This window comes from Acomys russatus, chromosome 25, assembly GCF_903995435.1.
Source record: "Acomys russatus chromosome 25, mAcoRus1.1, whole genome shotgun sequence".
NCBI classification, from domain to species: domain Eukaryota; kingdom Metazoa; phylum Chordata; class Mammalia; order Rodentia; family Muridae; genus Acomys; species Acomys russatus.
Genome location: NC_067161.1, coordinates 14,781,166 through 14,799,506, shown reverse-complemented (window position 1 = coordinate 14,799,506; position 18,341 = coordinate 14,781,166). Strand labels below are relative to the sequence as shown.

General features: G+C 50.3%; 1 protein-coding gene across 1 annotated transcript; it reads right to left on the bottom strand.

Annotated features, from left to right (window-relative positions):
* Positions 1-1,032: 1,032 nt before the first annotated feature.
* Positions 1,033-3,357, bottom strand: Dusp1 (dual specificity phosphatase 1). Its single transcript, XM_051167387.1, has 4 exons — positions 2,852-3,357; positions 2,467-2,612; positions 1,888-2,107; positions 1,033-1,542 (listed from the first exon to the last, which is right to left on the bottom strand). The coding sequence occupies exons 1-4, from the start codon at positions 3,216-3,218 to the stop codon at positions 1,172-1,174; spliced, it is 1,104 nt and encodes a 367-aa protein (XP_051023344.1). The 5' UTR covers positions 3,219-3,357; the 3' UTR covers positions 1,033-1,171.
* Positions 3,358-18,341: the final 14,984 nt, after the last annotated feature.

Sequence of the window (18,341 nt, the reverse complement as noted above, 5' to 3'; positions counted from 1 at the left end):
TCACAGGATTAGAAAACAAAACACAGTGCCTGATTCCCTGCTCTAGCTGCACATCATCTGTACAGCACCTGAGTCTCCCTGAGGGTAGGCTACTCCCGTGCTTTGTACACACTAAGAACATGCTAATCCAGTCATTCTGCAAATAGCTCAGAGAGGGGAGATCTTGCCCATGAGTCCCAAGGAAGATATTAATGAAAAAAAAAAAAGGCAATTTAAGCAAGTGGTTCTGAAGACACTCAAACTCCCTAGATGACATGGTGGCTGATGGTGGCCGATAAAGGACACAGGTTTGCACTTTGAGCCTACACTAAGATCTGGGTGAGATCACCTACTGCTTCCTACACCTCACCTGCATGGCTTTTCTCGCATCCCAGTCATCTCATGGAACCCACGGGACAACTATGAGGTGCACCAGACCCCAACTCTTCCCCTTGATGCTCGCTTATGAGTGGGTAGGGCTGCCAAAGAAAGCAAGCCTGGAGAGCTCAGTAGAAATGTCATAATTTATTCTGTTGTATAAAAAAGGTCATTCTAGTAACAAAATGTCTTCTCAGAAGAAGAAATATATTACTTCAGGTCATAAATAATCAGCAAACATACAACTGTTGACAGCTAAAAACTACAAACCAACACTGGCTTTGTCTGTCAGTGCCGAAGCCAAACCTGCTCTGGGTCTATTTACAAGATAGTACAGTACACAAACATAAAAATTGAGGTATTTGGTTCTTCTATGAGTAGACGCTGACATTTGTGAAAGGCAGATCACCTACCTACACAAAAATAAATAAGGTAAAATTCTCATACGCGTTATGTCGTCGGGAATGGCTAATACTGGTAGGTATGTCAAGCATGAAGTTTCTAGAAAAAACGGGCAAGCAAAGAAACTGGCTCAGACAGAGTCCTTTCTCTTCTGCCCCGTTTTGTCAGAGGGACCTGATGGACCCACAATACATTGGTCCCGAATGTGCTGAGTTCAGCAAATGTCTTGCGGTCATGTCATTATTATGACTGCTTGGGAACTCAGTGGAACTCGGGGGGAGGGGGGAAAGGGTTGTTAAATAAATAAGGACCAGCTCTCACATGAGCCTCTCCCAGAGTTATTGCATTGCTCCTCCCATGGGAGGAGTGGCATCCCGGTGGCACCGTGAAGATCCACACCTCCCCTGGCCCTTCAGCAGCTGGGAGAGGTCGTGATGGGGCTTTGCAGGTAGCTCAGGGCACTGTTCGTGGGGTGGACAGGGATGGAGACAGGGAAGTTGAAGACAGTGGTGGTGGAGGTGCCCCGGTCTAGGACAGCCATGGCAGGGCTCCCAGCTTCGGCCGAGCAGTGAGGAGCCAGAACCTGGGATTCAAACTGCAGCAGCTGGCCCATGAAGCTGAAGTTGGGCGAGATGATGCTCCGCCTCTGCTTCACAAACTCAAAGGCCTCGTCCAGCTTCACGCGGTTCGTCCTCATGAGGTAAGCGAGGCAGATGGTGGCTGACCGGGAGATGCCCGCCTGGCAGTGGATGAATACTCTCCCTCCAGCGTCCTTGATGGAGTCTGGAAAACAAAGCGGTGGGTCAACTCAAAACCTCAGAACACCCCAAGCCCAGAGCAAAGACTGCTAAGAAATGTCATGTGCGACCCCGTCCAGAGATGGCCAGGGTCAGCCTGATTGCTATCATGCAGGCTCCATGTGTGCACCGTGCAAAGGATAGCACACTGGGCATTTGCACTTATATAATCCCAGGCAAATCCATCAGTCCAACTATCTGAGTCTGTTTGCTACTCTGTGAGGAGGCAGACTCGGGTGAGGGCCATTCGAGCCTCCACCCAAGAGGCTGGACTCAGTGGCTACAGTGGGGGCAGAAGGCAGAAGTCCCAGACACTATTTATTCCGTTTACCTATGAAGTCAATCGCCTCGTTGAACCAGGAGCTGATGTCTGCCTTGTGGTTGTCTTCCACGGGGATGCTTTTGTACTGGTAGTGACCCTCAAAGTGGTTAGGACAATTGGCAGAGACGTTGATCAAGGCGGTGATGCCCAAGGCGTCAAGCATGTCCTTACGGGAGGCATGATAGGCACTGCCCAGGTACAGGAAGGACAGGATCTCCACTGGGCCCCCCTGAAATCCAAAACAGTCCAGCATTCAGTCAAGCCTGTTCAGAGTTAACAACAGTACCCACACCCTCAAAAACTCCCCACTGGTGACCTCAGCACTGTTGATGGCATATTAAAATAACAGTAAAGAATTAAACCCATTGACCTAGACAGAGCCAAGGAGCCTTTATATGCCAGTAACTGGGGGACTGCACTTCATCCCATCGCTTCACTGTGGAATAAAGATGCCTGTGCCCCCATCGAGTATAAATAAAGCTACAGCCTCTTTCTGTACTCTCTCCCCCTGGCACAAGCCTTCTAGACCTCTGCCAGCTCTGCCTCCCCCCGCCCCCCAGCCCAGCATGGACCCGGACTCCTACTAACCTGATCGTAGAGAGGCGTGCTGCAGGAGCTGCATCCGGATTCTGCGCTGTCAGGGACGCTAGTACTCAAAGGGAGGCTGAGCCCCATGGGGTTGGACTGTTTGCTGCATAGCTCGGGGCAGGAAGCCGAAAACGCTTCATATCCTCCTGAGAATACAAAGGCACACATTTTCCCCATTAGCACCACCGACACAGTACCTGGAGACAAGTCACCCACCCACCAGGGGGCTGCGAGTTTACAAAGAAGGATCAGGGAAGTCTTTGTTCTTGGGGCCAAACAAAGCCGGTGACAAGTCCCTGGAGACTGGACACAGGCGCCCACACACTCCAGGTGGGACGCCCCTTCCCTAGCTGATGGCAGAAGTCCTGTCAGAACAAGCGCGTACCTTGGAGGAAGAAGACTTGAGTGGTGCGCGCCTCCCGGCAGAGCGCGCCCGCGGCCAGAGCCAGGGTGCCGTCCCGCTTGGCGCCGTCCAGGGCGGCGCTGCGCTCGTCTAGCAGTACTACGGCGTGGTAAGCGCCGGCCAGCAGGCGGCCGCGCAACTCTGCGTTGGGTACGATATGCTCCAAGCCCATGGCGCCTTTGGCGCGGCGCCGCACGATGGTGCTGAAGCGCACGTTCACCGAGCCCGCGATGTGGCCCGCGTTGAAGGCGAAGAAGGAACGACAGTCCAACAACAGACACTGTGCGGCTCGCTCTCGCAGCAGTGCGCGCAGCCCCGCAGCGTCCAGGATGCCCACCTCCATCACCATGGCCAGCCCCAGCGACCCCAGCGTGTCCGTCCGGCGGCTCTCTAGAAACAGTCTATCGATCTTGCGCAGTGCCCTGCGGCCCTAAGTCCCCAAGTGCTTGCTGCTCCTAATCTGGCTTCACCGCGCGCTCAGCTCGCCAGTTCTCCGCTGCGCGCTTGTCCAGAGGAGCGCGGTTTTATTTGGCTCTCGCAGGGGGCGGTCCCGGGCGCGGCACCGAAGGACGGGAGGGGCGGGAGGAGGTGGGGGGGAGGGAGGGAAGACGGTTTGTTTGTTTGAATGGCGGTCACGTGACTTGGTGGTGACGTCACCCGCCCTGCCGGGCTTGGCGCCGCCACAGCCAAAGGCAAAGACGTCATCGGCCTGGGAGCGGGTCGCCTTTGAGCGCTGGCTCGCTGCCCGGTCCCCCACCCTGCTGTCCGCCGGGCCGGCAGGCAGGACGGCGTGCTGCCAGCCTGGGTGGCCAGAACGCGCGGCCTGAGGACGCACCCGGGGACACCTGCTCCGCTCCCCTTCCCGGGTCTCTGCCAAGCACTCCGGGGCACTGCTGGGACCACGGCTGTGGCGGGCAGAGCGGGAAAGGGGAGGGGGTGGAAAGAGATGACCAACTCAGTCCATGACCCTGTAGCTTTCCCCAGGGCAAACGGCTGAGTAGAGATGTCCTTCTCTAAGGTCTCTTTAAAATGTTTTAAAGCCGAACAAAGGAAAGTGTCTCCAGGTAGCGCCCCCCCCCCCCGCGCCCCGCCAGAACGTTATTCCTACGGCGGCTGGTCCCTAGAGTACTTGGAGCTAAGGGACGAGGGTCGCAAGATCGGGTGTGGAGCCTTTTGGTGGGGACTTGGCAAGGGCTCGACAGCGCCGCCCAGGGACCGCCAAGCACGCTGTCTTCGCGTGGCACCAGAGGATATTGCCAGCCACCCCCACTTCCCCGCCACACACGCTCACAACTTTTTCTTTTGTTTTGTTTGAGACGGGGGTCTTGCTGGGTAGCCCTGGCTAGCCTTGAACGCACCGAAATTCGCTTGCCCTTCCCTCGCTAGTGCTTGGTAGGATTAAAGGCGTCCTCCTTGGAGCACTCCAGCGACCCAGGGCTAGGGGCCTTGAATCTGCCCCTATGTGGGACAAATTCTGTCCACCATATCCTGGTCCCGGTCCTCCACAGAGGCTGGACTCCTAATCCAATCTCAAGGCGCTCTAAGGAGTGTTGCCTCCGAGACCTGTACCTTGGCACCGGGGAAGACCCCAGTGGTGTTTGTGTTCTCCCCCCCAAACTCCACAACTACCCGGTTTGGCCGGAGCCCGCATGGCGACACCACGGAGTTGGATACACAAACATAAACATTGCACCACTCTGCAGGGGTGCCGAATCAGGAACATTCTGCGGTTTCTTCCTCTCAGCGAGGGGAAGTGTTTTACCGGCCACCATGTGTCCTCGCCCTGCAATGTCCGTCCTCTTTGGCCTCCCTTAGCGCTGCGTTCTGCCTAGATTCTGTAAAATCGGGATGCTTTGTTTTTAAAGGGCGTTTTTAACCTTCCTTTGAGCACTGATCTAAAAGAATAGCAAAGAAGTTTTCAGATAACACCGTCCTCCCTGCATCTCAGAGAGACAGGGGGGAAAATTATTTGTTTATTCTACTTATTCAGCTGAGGACCTCAACATATTTTTTGAGTTGACTCATAAAATGTTACAGCTGCTGCCTTTTCAAACTGCATACCAGCTTCAATTTTTCCTTTTTTTTTTTCAAGACCATTCATTTTACCCTTCTCCACCAAACTTTTCGAAAAGACCTTTTTATACAAATACAGTGGCCTGGCCTGGCAGTGAAGTCAGATGTCCGCTGGTCTCTGTGGAGCTCTGCTCTCTTCCCTACATAGACGAAGCATGAAGAGCAGGCTGGAAGCCAGCGGCCAGTTGATTGTTGGGGAGCGGGCCACCCGCTTCTCCATTGAGCCTTCAAGGTAGTAGATACACAACTGGTACCGTGCAGCAATGACCTGGTGGCATTCTCCTGTGAAACGGATGGGACAGAACACCCAGACCTTTCCCCTCCTGTGAGTCACCAACTCTCGAGGTTTACCCTTCCCAGCAGAGTGATTCTTATATCATGAGGCCTGTGGGCTGTGTGTTTCAGAATCTGGCATCAGAGCTTAGGGGGTCACTCTAGGTGGGTCCTTGAGAGACACCTATAGACACTGGTTGGTTGGAGCCCGGCGGGGGGGGGGGGGGGCCGGGCAGAGAGAGAGAGAGAGAGAGAGAGAGAGTGTTAGCAAAGGTATAGGCACTGATGGTCCCAGGCTAGGCCTGAGAATGCCCTGGTGACTGGGCAGAACCAGAGCGTCTTCCGTTGAGTTGGAAGGGTGAGCAGCTGGTACTGTGAACTTAGCTGCTCCGGGCCCAGAACAGGGTGAGTCAGCAGATGTCAACTCCCAGAGAGGCGGGGCTTACTGGCCTGAGTGCTTCCCTATTCCAGGTGTGCTTAGAAACTACTAGGGGTGGGGGTTGGGGTTGGGGGTATCGGTGGGGGGGGGGGGAGGGTGGATGGTAAGGATCAGCCAAAAGATTTAACCTTCCTCTCTTCTTTGACTGCGTGGCCTGTCATCCTTCACTTCACCTGGATGCACACCCCCCCACCCCCACCCCCCCATGACTGGGGAGAGAAGCATCAGTGGGGACAGTTGGTGCGCAGGATTGGCACCAGCCTGTGAGCCTGTCGGTTCCTCTCGTTTGGATTGACTTGGGATTGTCGAGGAGGTCGGGAGGACCCCTCACTAATAACTAAAAGTGCTCCCTGCTCACTCTCTGCTCTGTAACTTTGGGCAAGTGACTGCTCATTTCTGGGCCTCAGTTTCCCATTATTTATAAACAGGGAGCCATGTCCCTCTAGAGCTAAATAAAATGATGGGAGGAAGGCCGGATGGGATCCTCGCAGAAAAGCTGTCCTCAGGGAGGGGCAATATCCCACAGTGACCTTCCCTCTTTTAGACACCTTCCCCCTGGCCTCTCCCAGTGACAGTCAGCTTTCTGCCACTGTGAGGAACAACTAACTTAGAAGGCAGAATGGAGGTGCCAGCCTAGGATTACTGAACATCATCACAGTGGGCCTGTGGTGAGGGAGAATGCGGTCTGGAGTTCAAAGCCAAGCAAAGAGGTTAAGACTAGAGAGCCACAAGGCTCCACCCCCTGCGGCAAGGCCCCCTCTGACAGTCCCTACCTCTGCCAGAGAGTCCTTCAAACTCTTGAGCCTACCACCATTATCCATTGATGAGATGAATGTCACTCCCTCAAAGTTTCTCCCTGAGCCTGAGAGTGGGGACCAGGCCTTCCCATGCATAAGCCTTTGGGGTGGGGGGGGGGGCATTCCAAACCTGAGCTACAAGACTTCTAGCTCTGGAACCTTCTATGACTCCCATTTCCAAATAAATAAATAAATAAATAAATAAATAAATCCATTGCGTCTCCCAGTCGGCTTGGACTTCTGCCTGACTCCACTTGCTTTCATTTTGCTCTTGGGTTCCAAGAGAACTCAGCGAAGATTCCTCAAATATTCTAGGCCTTTCCTGCCCCTCACAGCTTTGCTCACAGTGCCCTGCCAGCCCCTGTCTTCTGAGCTGCTGACACACTTCTCCCCTGCAGAACCAGCAAAGGGGCTATCTAAGCAAAGGAAGACTTGCTGGCATGCTGTCTCTCTCCCAGGCTCTGAAAGACAGCTGGTATGGAAGCCATTAGCCACTGTCTTATGCCACTGGTCTGCATACTTGCTGGACGCTGGGCAGGGCCTGTGTTTTTTCTCCCCTGTGGAAATAATGCCCAGCATATAGTAGGCCCAGAGTGATAGCAGAGTGCTGGTGAGCTTGGTGGTGGTGGTGCACACCTTTAATCCCAGCACTTGGGAGGCAAAGGTAGGTGGATCTCTGTGAGTTCGAGGGCAGCCTGGTCTACAAAGTTAGTCCAGGACAGCCAAGGCTACACAGAGAAACCCTGTCTTGAAAAACAAACAAAAAACAAAACAACAAAAAAAGAGTGCTGGTGAATTTCTTCAGTGCCAGGTACTTTACAGGTGTCACCTCCTGGTCTCAGTGACAGTTCTAGGAAACGGGGTGGGGGTCAGTAAGCTCAGAGAAGGGACATGGCCAGGGTCACCCAGCTGGCAGCTGTAGATGCAGATCTGGCCCATGACCATAGCCACCTTACTCTCCTGAGGCCTCAGTTTCTGCAACCTTCATATTGGCAGTGCTGGCTGAGGCCTCTGGCTCCAGATGGCCTGGAGTTCTTTTTTTCAAAGAGCAGAGATCCCCGCAGCAGCCCTGGATAGAGTTTGAACCCACCCAGATCTTCTGATCCGGCTGAAATGCAGACAAACCTTTAATCCCAGGAGACAGAGGCAAGCAGATCTCTGAGTGATGGCTAGCCTGGTAGAGAGCAAGTTTTCAGGTAAAGAAAAGCTTAGGCCCAGGCTTGGTGGTCCACGTCTTTAAGCCTAGCACTCAGGAGACAGACATACAGATCTCTGATGACTGATCAGGCAGTTGGGTTGAGTCAGCGAGTTGAGAGGCAGTGCAGTGCAGTGCAGTGGAGTTTGTGGCTGTTCAGTTTGTGGAATTCAGAGGCAGTTCTTACCGGCAAAGTTTTACAGAGACAGGTTGCAGATAGAACAAGCTAGACACAGGTGAAGACAGAAGGAGCCAGAGAATGCGAAGGAGCCAGAAGATTAGAACAGATTGCTGGAGTTACTTTGAGGCTAAGCGGAGCAATTCAGCGAGAGACTGAGAAAAACCACATTGAATCAGTCAGCTTGGAGAGGAGTTTGAGCCAGAACAGCTGAGTTAAATCGGCCAACCAGAGTTCAGAAAGAGCTAGAAAGGGTGAATTTATTGATCAGTAAGTCTCACAGGCTGAAAACATTCTAAGCCTAGAAGCTTCCAGGACTAGGCCTAGGTTAGCAGACCAAGGCAATAAGCCTCAGAGACAAGAATGAAATCAGGCAAACAAAAGACACTTTCACAGGGCCCCACTGTCTCTGATACCTTTCTGGCCCACCCCGGTGGACTGGCAAGGGTAGCCTCACCCTCCACACCCAGGCTTGAGAACAGAGGCAGCCTCTATTGTGCAAACATTGCACGCAGCTCTTGGAGCAGGGCTGGGAGGGCTGGGCAGCTGTGTCATCTCCTCCAGCCTCCTCATTTGAGAGAAGTGAGGCTCAGAGAGGTTAAGCAACTTGTCCAAAGTCACACCATGTTCTGAACACTGGAGTCAGCGTGGGGCCAGCTGTGTGTTCTCCTTAACACCGCTTATCTCTAGAGATCTGAGCTCCTTGGATTTTCTTCCTTAGAAATACGGACAGAATGGAGGGGGAAAAGACAAAAGCATTCAAAGGGAATCATAGAAAGGGCGGGGGTATTACTATTACAACCAAGTTCAAGTTGGACAGCCTGGGCCAGGAGCCCAGCTCATGGGCTTTGTGTTGGACAAATTGCAGTATTTCTCTCACACTGTTTGCTAATCAAATAGGAGCAGTGTCTGTTCTGTAGGGTGATACAACAGCAGAGAGACAGAAATGACACAGTCCAGCCCAGGAACCAGACCTAGTCCCACCTCTCTTCAGAGCTTGCCTGGCAAGAAGCCCAAAATATTTATTCCATGAGGGGGGCTCATGGCGGGAAGGCCAGGAACATGTTCAGTTAATTTGTACTGTGGTTACTCTATGGCTATTTATAAACTCTTCCCCCAGGATGCATCACAGAGCAGTACTCACTTTCGTCTTCTCTTCCAGTGTGTAGAAGATGCTTTTGTCATGTCTTAGTAGTTTTTTAAAAAATATATTTTATTAATTTATTCATATTACATCTCAATTGTTATCCCATCCCTTGTATCCTTCCATTCCTCCCTCCCTCCCATTTTCCCCTTACTCTCCTCCCCTACGACTGTGACTGAGGGGGACCTCCTCCCCCTGTATTTGCTCATAGGGTATCAGTCTTAGTAGTTCTTAAAGTGTGACTTAGGCAAAGGCCTGTTCTACTTAACCGACACAGTAACAGCTGTCAACAAGTTCCTTTCTCGTCTGCACATGACTTAGCGAGGTGAGTATTAGGGTCCAAGACATTTAGGTCCAATAAGGTAATAAGGCTTATCACAGAAAGGAATTAAAATATGTCATCACTCAGCCACAGACATCAGAGCAGGAAATAGACTCAGACAAGCAGGTGGGCCTCAAGAGTTCACTGCCCATGGCAACTGAGGAGCCTTGCAGTGGGGCCTCGGCCTAAAAGGAGGTCAGAGGAGTGGACAGACCGCTTGGAGAGCTCTAAACCAACGTGGGATGAAAACACACTTGGCAGGTGGCTCCACTAACTGCCACTTTCCTCCTGGGTAGTAATCTTTTTTTTTTTTTTTTCCTTCCATAGTAATCTGGGAGCAGTAATAACCCATCAGACCAGAGAGATGTCCCCAGAATACTGACTCCTAAAGCTCTGCTGTAGGAGTGCCCTCCCCCATGAGGACCATCTGCCCCTCTTCCCAGCCTGCAGGTATGGCCATGGGTCTTCTTGATCCCCAGTACAGGGCTCAAAACTCAGCTTGTCGGGCGAACACGTGGACCAGTCCAGGAACCAGCAGAGAGACAGAGGTAGTGGGCCTCTGCCATTTCCACAGGCCCCTTTCTGACCCAAAGACATAGCCCATCAGCCATAGCTGGCAGAGCCACGCCCTGCTGGGTGCTGGCTGAGGGAACTGACGCCTAGGGGGAGAGGTGACAGCTCTTTCCTGGTTTCCTTTCTTTTTAACCGAGTCTGAATTGAGATATCATTTCCTCTTCATAATTAGGAAACAGTAATTAACATCGGTGGGAGCCAATGAGGTCATGCTTTGTCTATTCCAAGGCCTCCCCACCAGGGGAAAGGAAAAGGTCACCTAAGGTATGCACAGAATCGTGGATGGAGACTTGGAAATACTGTGTCCCACTGTCCCACTTTTCTCTTTGTGGGAAACTTATTTGGAGGTAGCTCTTATTAGTAATAGCTATCTGTCTCTCCCAAAGGGTTGCTAAGAGGCTAGCTCTCTGCACCGTGAACTTCACATTTACATCCTGGTATGACAGTGGTACAAGCCCACAAGGAAGGGACTTTTGCCAGCACCATGTGACTCGAAGAAGGGGCTAAGGCCCAGAGGGATCAGGAAACTTTCCCGAAGATGCACCCCAAATTCTCTTTCTGCTTTCTAAGACCTTTGTCTTTATCTTCTGGAACACACAGAAGGTGTGGCACAAGGGAGGGGTGTTGCACCATTTTGCTGTTCATTTGTCAAGATGATAACTTGCAGGGGCTGCTTCTAGATGCTTCTGGGTTTCAGGAGAAAGCAAATATGCTGGCACCTTTGGGCCTTCGGCAGGGCCTGCTGACTCACTGGCCACACTGGACAGGTGAGTCATCCACTAGCCTTGACCTCAATGGGTTTGGCCACCCATGGAGAGTGAAGTCACACCTTCAGTGCCCAGTGTATTCATGCCTCTTCTGAGCCAGCTCTGAGGCAGGCGAGGATCAGGCTTGGGTGGGCCTGCTTGGGGTCAGAGACAGGAAGGCATACACATGCCTCTGATGATCCTCACTGGGATGCTCACACAGGCCTGAGCCTTCCTATTTAGTTGGCAATGGTCACAGTAGAAACACCACAAACCAAGTGCTTTCAAGAACAGAACTTGGTCAGCAATCAGCTTTGAAAGCCAGAAGTGTGGTAATAAGGTGACCACAGGGCGGGTCCTCATGGGAAAATACAGTCCTCGACTCTCAGCAAGCTGTTGCTGGTGTTCACTAGCGACCCTTGGGTTCCCGCGGATGACCACTCATCTTTGCCTTCATCGTGTCTGTGTGTGTGTGTGTGTGTGTGTGTGTGTGTGTGTTTGTGTGTGAGTGTGTGACAGGGTTTCTCTATGTAGGCTTGGCTGTCCTGGACTTGCTCTGTAGACCAGGCTGGCATCAAAATCACAGAGATTCACATGCCTCTGCCTCCCAAGTGCTGGAATTAAAGGCATGAGCAACCACATCCAGCAGGCAGCATAGAACTTTAAAGTGGACAAATTGTTGGGTGTGATGGTACACACCTATAACTCCAGCTCTTGGGAGGCAGAAGGATTACCAGTTCAAGGCCAGCCTAAACTATATAATGAAACCTTGACTCAAAAAAAAAAAAAAAAAAAAAAAAAAAAAAGGCATGGCGGAAGGAGCAGGGTGGAGAGATGGCTCAGTGGTTAAAAGAACTTTCTGGTCTTTCCAAAGACCAAGAGTTCAGTTCTCTTCTCAGCATCTGTGTCAGCAGCTAACAACATAGGCACCTGCACTCATAAGCACACACCCATGTATTCAAAGTGATTTTTTAAAAAAAGAGTAATTCTTTTTTTTTTTAAATGGTAAAATCCATGAGTGGATAGTTTATGGACAAATAACTGTGGCCCTTGTAAGCATGTAGAAAGATGCTCAGCCCCCGTCATAGAGATAGCAAGACATAACTCCATTAGAGACACAGCTTCTCCCATCGCATGGGCAAGGTCCAAGAGCTTAGAGGTACCCTCTGGGATGAGGTGAGTCTGAACGCAGACTGGACATTAGTGGTGCTATAGAGCTAGTGACTTTCCTGGTACTGAGAGAATATCTGGTTCTTAAGAGATTTATGTTGGGGTGTTTAACAATGACAGGCGATGAAACATCACGGCCAAAGCAGCTTGGGGAGGCAAGGGTCTATTTGGCTTACTCTTCTGCATCACTGCTCATCATCACAGGAAGTCGGGACAGGAACTCAAGCAGGGCAGGAACCTGGAGGCAGGAGCTGAAACAGAGGCCGTGGGGGAGTAGCCTTGTTTCTTATGGCTTGCTCAGCCTGCTTGCTTACAGCATCTGGGATGGCCAGCTCAGGGATGACCCTACCCACAATGGGCGGGGCCACCCTCATTATTCACTAATTTTAAAAATGCCCCATAGACCTGGTCTTATGGAGACATTTTCTCAACTGAGGTTCCATCCTCTCAAAAGACTCCAGTCTGTGTCAAGCTGACATAAAACTAGGCAGCACAAAGGGCCACGCCTTGACAATCTGCTCTCAAATGATTCAGTCATCAGTGGGGGTCTAAGCTTGGCAAAGATTCCTGGTCTCTTTTGCTTAAAGAAAAAAAAATCACTTAGGTGGTAGAGGCAGGAAGATCAGAGGTTCAAGGTCACCCTCAGCTACCAGTAACTTGGAGGCCAGCCTGAGCTAGGTGAAACACTGGCTCATGACGGGGGGAGAAAAATGAATATGAGTGTAGTACTTATTTAACATGTGCTCAGTCCCAAGCTTCATCTCACACACACACACACACACACAGAGAGAGAGAGAGAGAAAGAGAGAGAGAGAGATACACAGAGACAGACAGAGAGAGAGAGACACACACACACACACACACACACACACAGAGAGAGAGAGAGAGAGAGATACAGAGACAGACAGAGAGAGAGAGACATACACACACAGAGAGAGAGAGAGACAGAGAGAGAGAGAGAGAGAGAGAGAGAGAGAGAGAGAGAGATACACAGAGACAGACAGAGAGAGAGAGACATACACACACACAGAGAGAGAGACAGAAACAGAGAGAGAGAGGGAGAGAGAGAGAGAGATACACAGAGACAGACAGAGAGAGAGAGACATACACACACACAGAGAGAGAGACAGAAACAGAGAGAGAGAGAGAGAGAGAGACATACACACACACACACACACAGAGACAGAAACAGAGAGAGAGAGAGAGAGAGAGAGAGAGAGAGAGAGAGAGAGAGAGAGAGAGAGAGAGAGAGAGAGAGAGAGAGAGAAGTTCATTTACTTGATAAACTGCCCAAAGATTTAATGCATCTTTCTGATGTTTCTTATTGTCAAGGATTAATAATGTTTTATTCTCTTCGACTTAATGCTTTCAGATGCTAATTAAGGATGGAGAATAACAAACAGATTATAATAAAGCAATTATGGATTCCACCCCACAAATCACCTAGCAACCCATTAGCAGTCAGTTGATGGGACAGCATGAGATAAGGGGGTAGAAGAGAAAGCCAGCTCCAGTGCAGGCCACACAGTGATCTCCACAGCAAGCACACAGGCAGCTCCTCTTTAATCCAATCCAGCCCGTCCCTCTCCACCTGAACTAAGAGTCAGATCCCGCAGGTCAAGGGCTCAGGGCCTAATGCTGCCCCTTCTCCCACTCTATCTACCTGTAGCCAACCCCAGGTTGTCCCACCTGCGCTCGTGACCGTCACAGAAGCTGGTAATCCCACGGCTTCTTCTGAGGCCCAGTGAATTCCCTTGAACCAGCTCCCTGGGGCTCAGGAAAACACATGTCTCTTTTTACTGTAGATGAGGTTAGAAAAGACACAGAGGAGGAGAATAGTTCAGTAATGGGTCTGAGGAGGGAGAGGAGGTTCCACACCCACTCAAGGACTCTTTGATTCCACACCCACTGGAGCACCACCCTTTAGCAGCCCCTAGTGCTCCAGCTCGCAAGATAGCTCTTCCGAATCCTGTTCTGGGTTTCCATGCAGACTTCACTGCCTGAGTAGGACCAAAGCCTGAACCAGGTAGAACTGTGACTGGGGAAAAAGGGCTGGTCCGACGATGAACTAGCTGGGGAAAGCCAGCACGACTCATCCAGAGTCCTCTTGGCTGCTCTGTGCAGCCTTTCTCTCTCATTTGGTGCAGGGTATCCTCTGAAATGGGTTCTTTAGGCTCACTACCTTCAAGAGAATTTTGTTTGTTGTTTTTTGTTTGTTTTGTTTTGTTTTGAGATGGGGTTTCTCTGTATAGCCTTGGCTGTCCTGGAACTGGCTTTGTAGACCAGGCCAGCCTTGAACTCATGAAGATCCACCTGCTGCCACATCTAGAATGCTGAGATTAAAGGTGTGGGCCACCACACCTGGCAGAATTCTTGATGGCCTGCTCTAAAGCAGAAAGTAGAGGAAGTATATTCCCATGAAGAAAATGAACTTCTCTGGCCTGCCTTGGTGGTGGAGGCAGGAGCATCAGAGATGTAGAGAAAGCTCAGCATGTGTGTGCCCTGAGGTCACACTTTACACTCTGTAACTGAAAGGTGTAAGATAAAACTCACACTGGCCAGCCGCAGGAGATGTCAGTCTCTTCCAACCTGGATTCAAGTGCAACGTGCTCTAAAAAGTTAAGGTGCAGACAGTCCCCAGTTAGAAAGCAAAGAGAGGGCTCATACCCCATGCTCGGGCCCAAACCTCTGCCCTCCTAGCACTCTGAAAGTATGGCACCATGAGGAACTGCCATCTAACCCTGAAACTGGATGCCACAGTGACAGCTTCCTCTCGGACTCACTGAAGGATGACTTCATGCAATTGGCAGAGGGTTGGGTGACTAGGGACTCTCCAAGGCCACAGCCTGGCCTCTTCTGCTCTCCTGCAACCTGCACTTGCTTATTCAGAGCCTCCCATCTGTGGGACGCTGGGGAAAAGGAAATGAGCCACCCCCAGCCGGCACAGAGAAGTGCACTGCAAATGGTGTCCACGCCCCAGGGAACTGAGCACAGGGTTAGGTGGTCCAGCCCAGGTGAGGAAGACAGCAGAAAGGAAGCGGAAGAAAGGGTCCCTTTGAAGGGTACTACCTCCCAGCACCCAACCCAGCCTGGACTCTAGGCTCACCCCAGACCCAACCTTACCTATTCCTACTTCTAGGGAGAGATGCAGGATAGAGAGGAAGGGCAGAGTGACTCTGTTTCTCAGTCCTGCCAAGAGCCAACATTTATCAATGAACGTAAGAGAATAATTAGATAATTAGATGAAACTGTATAAATACATATACCAGAATATATGTATATATGCTCATATACATATAAACACATATGTGTATGTACACGTTATATATACATATATGTATATGTGAGTACATTATATATGTATATATGTTCATTATATGTGTGTATAATGAATATCTATTATGTAAATCATCTTGTATCTGTGGGGGTCCAGTCCAGGAACTCCCACAGATACCAGAATCTTCAGATGAGTCAATCCTGCATCACCACTCTGCCCAGTACAACAGGGAGGCTGCTTACTGGTTTTATACTGTTTTTAGGGAACAATGGTGAAAAAAAAAAAACCAAGCACTGCACATGTGCAGTACAGATGCATTTTTCTCCTCTAAACATTTCCAGTTGCTGGTTAAGTTCATGCAGCAGAAGCCATAAATATGGAGGGCTGATCCTGTGTTTTTGTGTGTATGTACACCAGTGTATGTGCACAAAGGAAGCACATAAAATGGAATAAAGGGGGGGCGGCTAAAGAGGCTAGGAAGCAAGGAATGATTCAGCTTTAAGGAGGGTGTTACAGGAAGGCTTTCATGAGAAACTGACATCTGAGTCGCCATCTAAAGAAGAGAGGGAGTGAGCTATGGATTACCTAGAGGGAGAGCATTCCAGGCAGACACCTCAAAACAGGAACTAGCGTCCCAGGGACAAAGAAACATCCAGCACAGGTAGCAAGAGATGGAGCCATTTTACTCACAGCTAACATGATCTCCCTTTGAAAGGCCTGGAGTGTAAGAGGATATACTATTAGAAGCAGAGCAAGGGTGACAGAGAGCTGACTCAGTAGTTGAGAACGCTGGCTGGTCTTCCAGAGATTCCCTGCTTTGGTTTCTAGCACCCACAAGGTGACTCAGCACCAACTGTCTGTGACTCTGGTTCCAGGGGATGCTCCTGGAACTTCCCCTTCTGACCTCGGTGGGTACCAGACACGCATGCAGGCAAAGCACCCATGCTGGTGGTGTGTGCTGAAGGATCACCTGCCTCGTTTGCATGAAGCCTGTGTCCCATCCTCATCACTTACTAAAATAGAAAAAAACTTAGGGTGTATAGGCATGGCGAGGTAGCAGGTTATAGGAGCACTTACAGAGGTCAGGTTTATTTGTAGATACGGGGAAACAGTCAGAGAGTGAAACTGAGAGCATATCTCTATTCACAGCAAGAGTGCACAGACTGCTACTGAACCATACCACAGACCATTGCTGAGAGTGTGAGCATTAAATACGTGGGGTGCTCTCCCATGTCGTTAGAGTGAAAAACAACGTAATGGTTTGTGATGATGTCCATTCGTTCTCCTTAGACCAGTGAAGAAGAATCCACAAAATTCCTCTCAAAGTCCCACAGGCTTCTTTTCTCTGTCTGACAAGCTTAACTCTGAAATTATAAGGAAATTAAAAACACCTAAAATGACCAAAACTGGAAAAGAAGCAGAATTATGAGACTTTTACTTCTTGACTTCAGATGTTACCCTATGGCCACAGTGTCCAGGGCAGCATCAGTGTCCAGGAAAAAATCAGCAGCCAATGGCAGCATCAGTGTCCAGGGCAGCATCAGTGTCCAGGGCAGCATCAGTGTCCAGGGCAGCATCAGTGTCCAGGGCAGCATCAGTGGCTTAGGGTAGTATAAGTGGCTCAGGGAAGCAGCAGTGGCCCAGGGCAGAATCAGTGGCCCAAGGTAGCCTCAGTGGCCCAGGGCAGCACCAATGGCCAGGGCAATCAGTGGCCCACAGCAGCTTCAGTGAGCCAGCAGCATTAGTGGCCAGGGCAGCATGGTGTTAGCAAGGATTGGCAGACAGACCGCTGAGACAGACCTGGCCACCAAGAAATGAGCCCTCACTTGTGGCCAATTGATTTTGACAAGGGTATCAAGCCAATTCACTAGGAGGAAGATAAGGCACTTGCCAAGGGCCAATATTCCGTAAATCTCTAAATCTCCTCTAGCTGGTGAAGCTTTCGTGCACATCTTTTACTCTTTTTACCAGTTAAAATTGTCTTTCTGCAAAGGCCCTCCACCCCAGCGTCCCTGGCCTGGAGTGGCCGACCCCCTTGCCCATTTCCTTTGTGCCAATTCTTTTTAAATTAGTCAATAGAAGGAGGCAGGGAAAGACTGTGAAGTCAGACCCCAGCCAATGGGGGAAAGACACAGTTACCACCTGCATTAGAATAAAATTTAAATGAATGTCCTGTCCCTGGCGTGATTGTTGGCCCCCTCTGGGTCATGGTTCCTTTTTGAAAAGAAGGAATTGCCTTGCTGAGTTACTTTCATTTTTCATGTTTTTCTTTGTAGGACACCAAAATATTTGTTTCCAACACCACAAAGCCTGTTAGGTCCTGTCTTTGGCTTTCTATTACCATAAGAAAATACAACCACAAGCAACTTGGGGAGGAAAGGGTTTCCTTAGCTTACACTCCATGTGACAGCCCATGATTGAGGAAACTCAGCACAGGAACTCAAGGCAGGAACCTGGAGACAGGAACTGAAGTAGAGGCCATGGAGGGACACTGCTTACTGGCTTGCTCTCCATGGCTTGCTCAGTTTGCTTTCTTATAGAACCCAGGACCACCTGTCCAACATTGGCACCACCCACAATGGGCTAGGCCCTCCCACATCAATCACTAGTTAAGAAAATGCCCTGTAGGCTTGTCTATAGCCCAAATTTTTAAATTTTAAAAAAAGTTTTAATTTATGTACATTGGTGTTATGCCTGCATGTATGAGGGTGTCAGATCTTGGAGTTAGAGACACCTGTGAGCTGCCATGTGGGTACTGAGAATTGAACTTGGGTCCTTTGGAAGAGCAGTCAGTGCTCTTAACCACTGAGCCGTCTCTCCAGCCCCCCCCCCCACAGCCCAATTTTATAAAAGCAATTTTTCAACTGAAGGTCCCTCCTCTTAGATGACCGTAGCTGTGTCAAGTTGACCTAAAAGCCAGTCAGCACACATTCCAGCACCTACAATGTTAGAGAGACCTGATTCCTCAAAGTCGTCCTCTGACACACATGGTGGCATGCTTGCACACACAGACATACACATCAGATAAATAAGTGCACTTTTAAAAAGAAAATGGGAGCCGGGCATGGTGGCACACGTCTATAATCCCAGCATTCGGGAGGCAGAGGCAGGCAGATCTCTGTGAGTTCGAGGCCAGCCTGGTCTACAAAGTAAGTCCAGGGCAGCCAAGTATGCACAGAGAAACCCTGTCTCAAAAAACAAACAAAGAAGAAGATGAAGAAGAAGAAGAAAATGGAAGAATTGAGAATCCCCACACACATACACATGCCGCGCACCATAACAAAA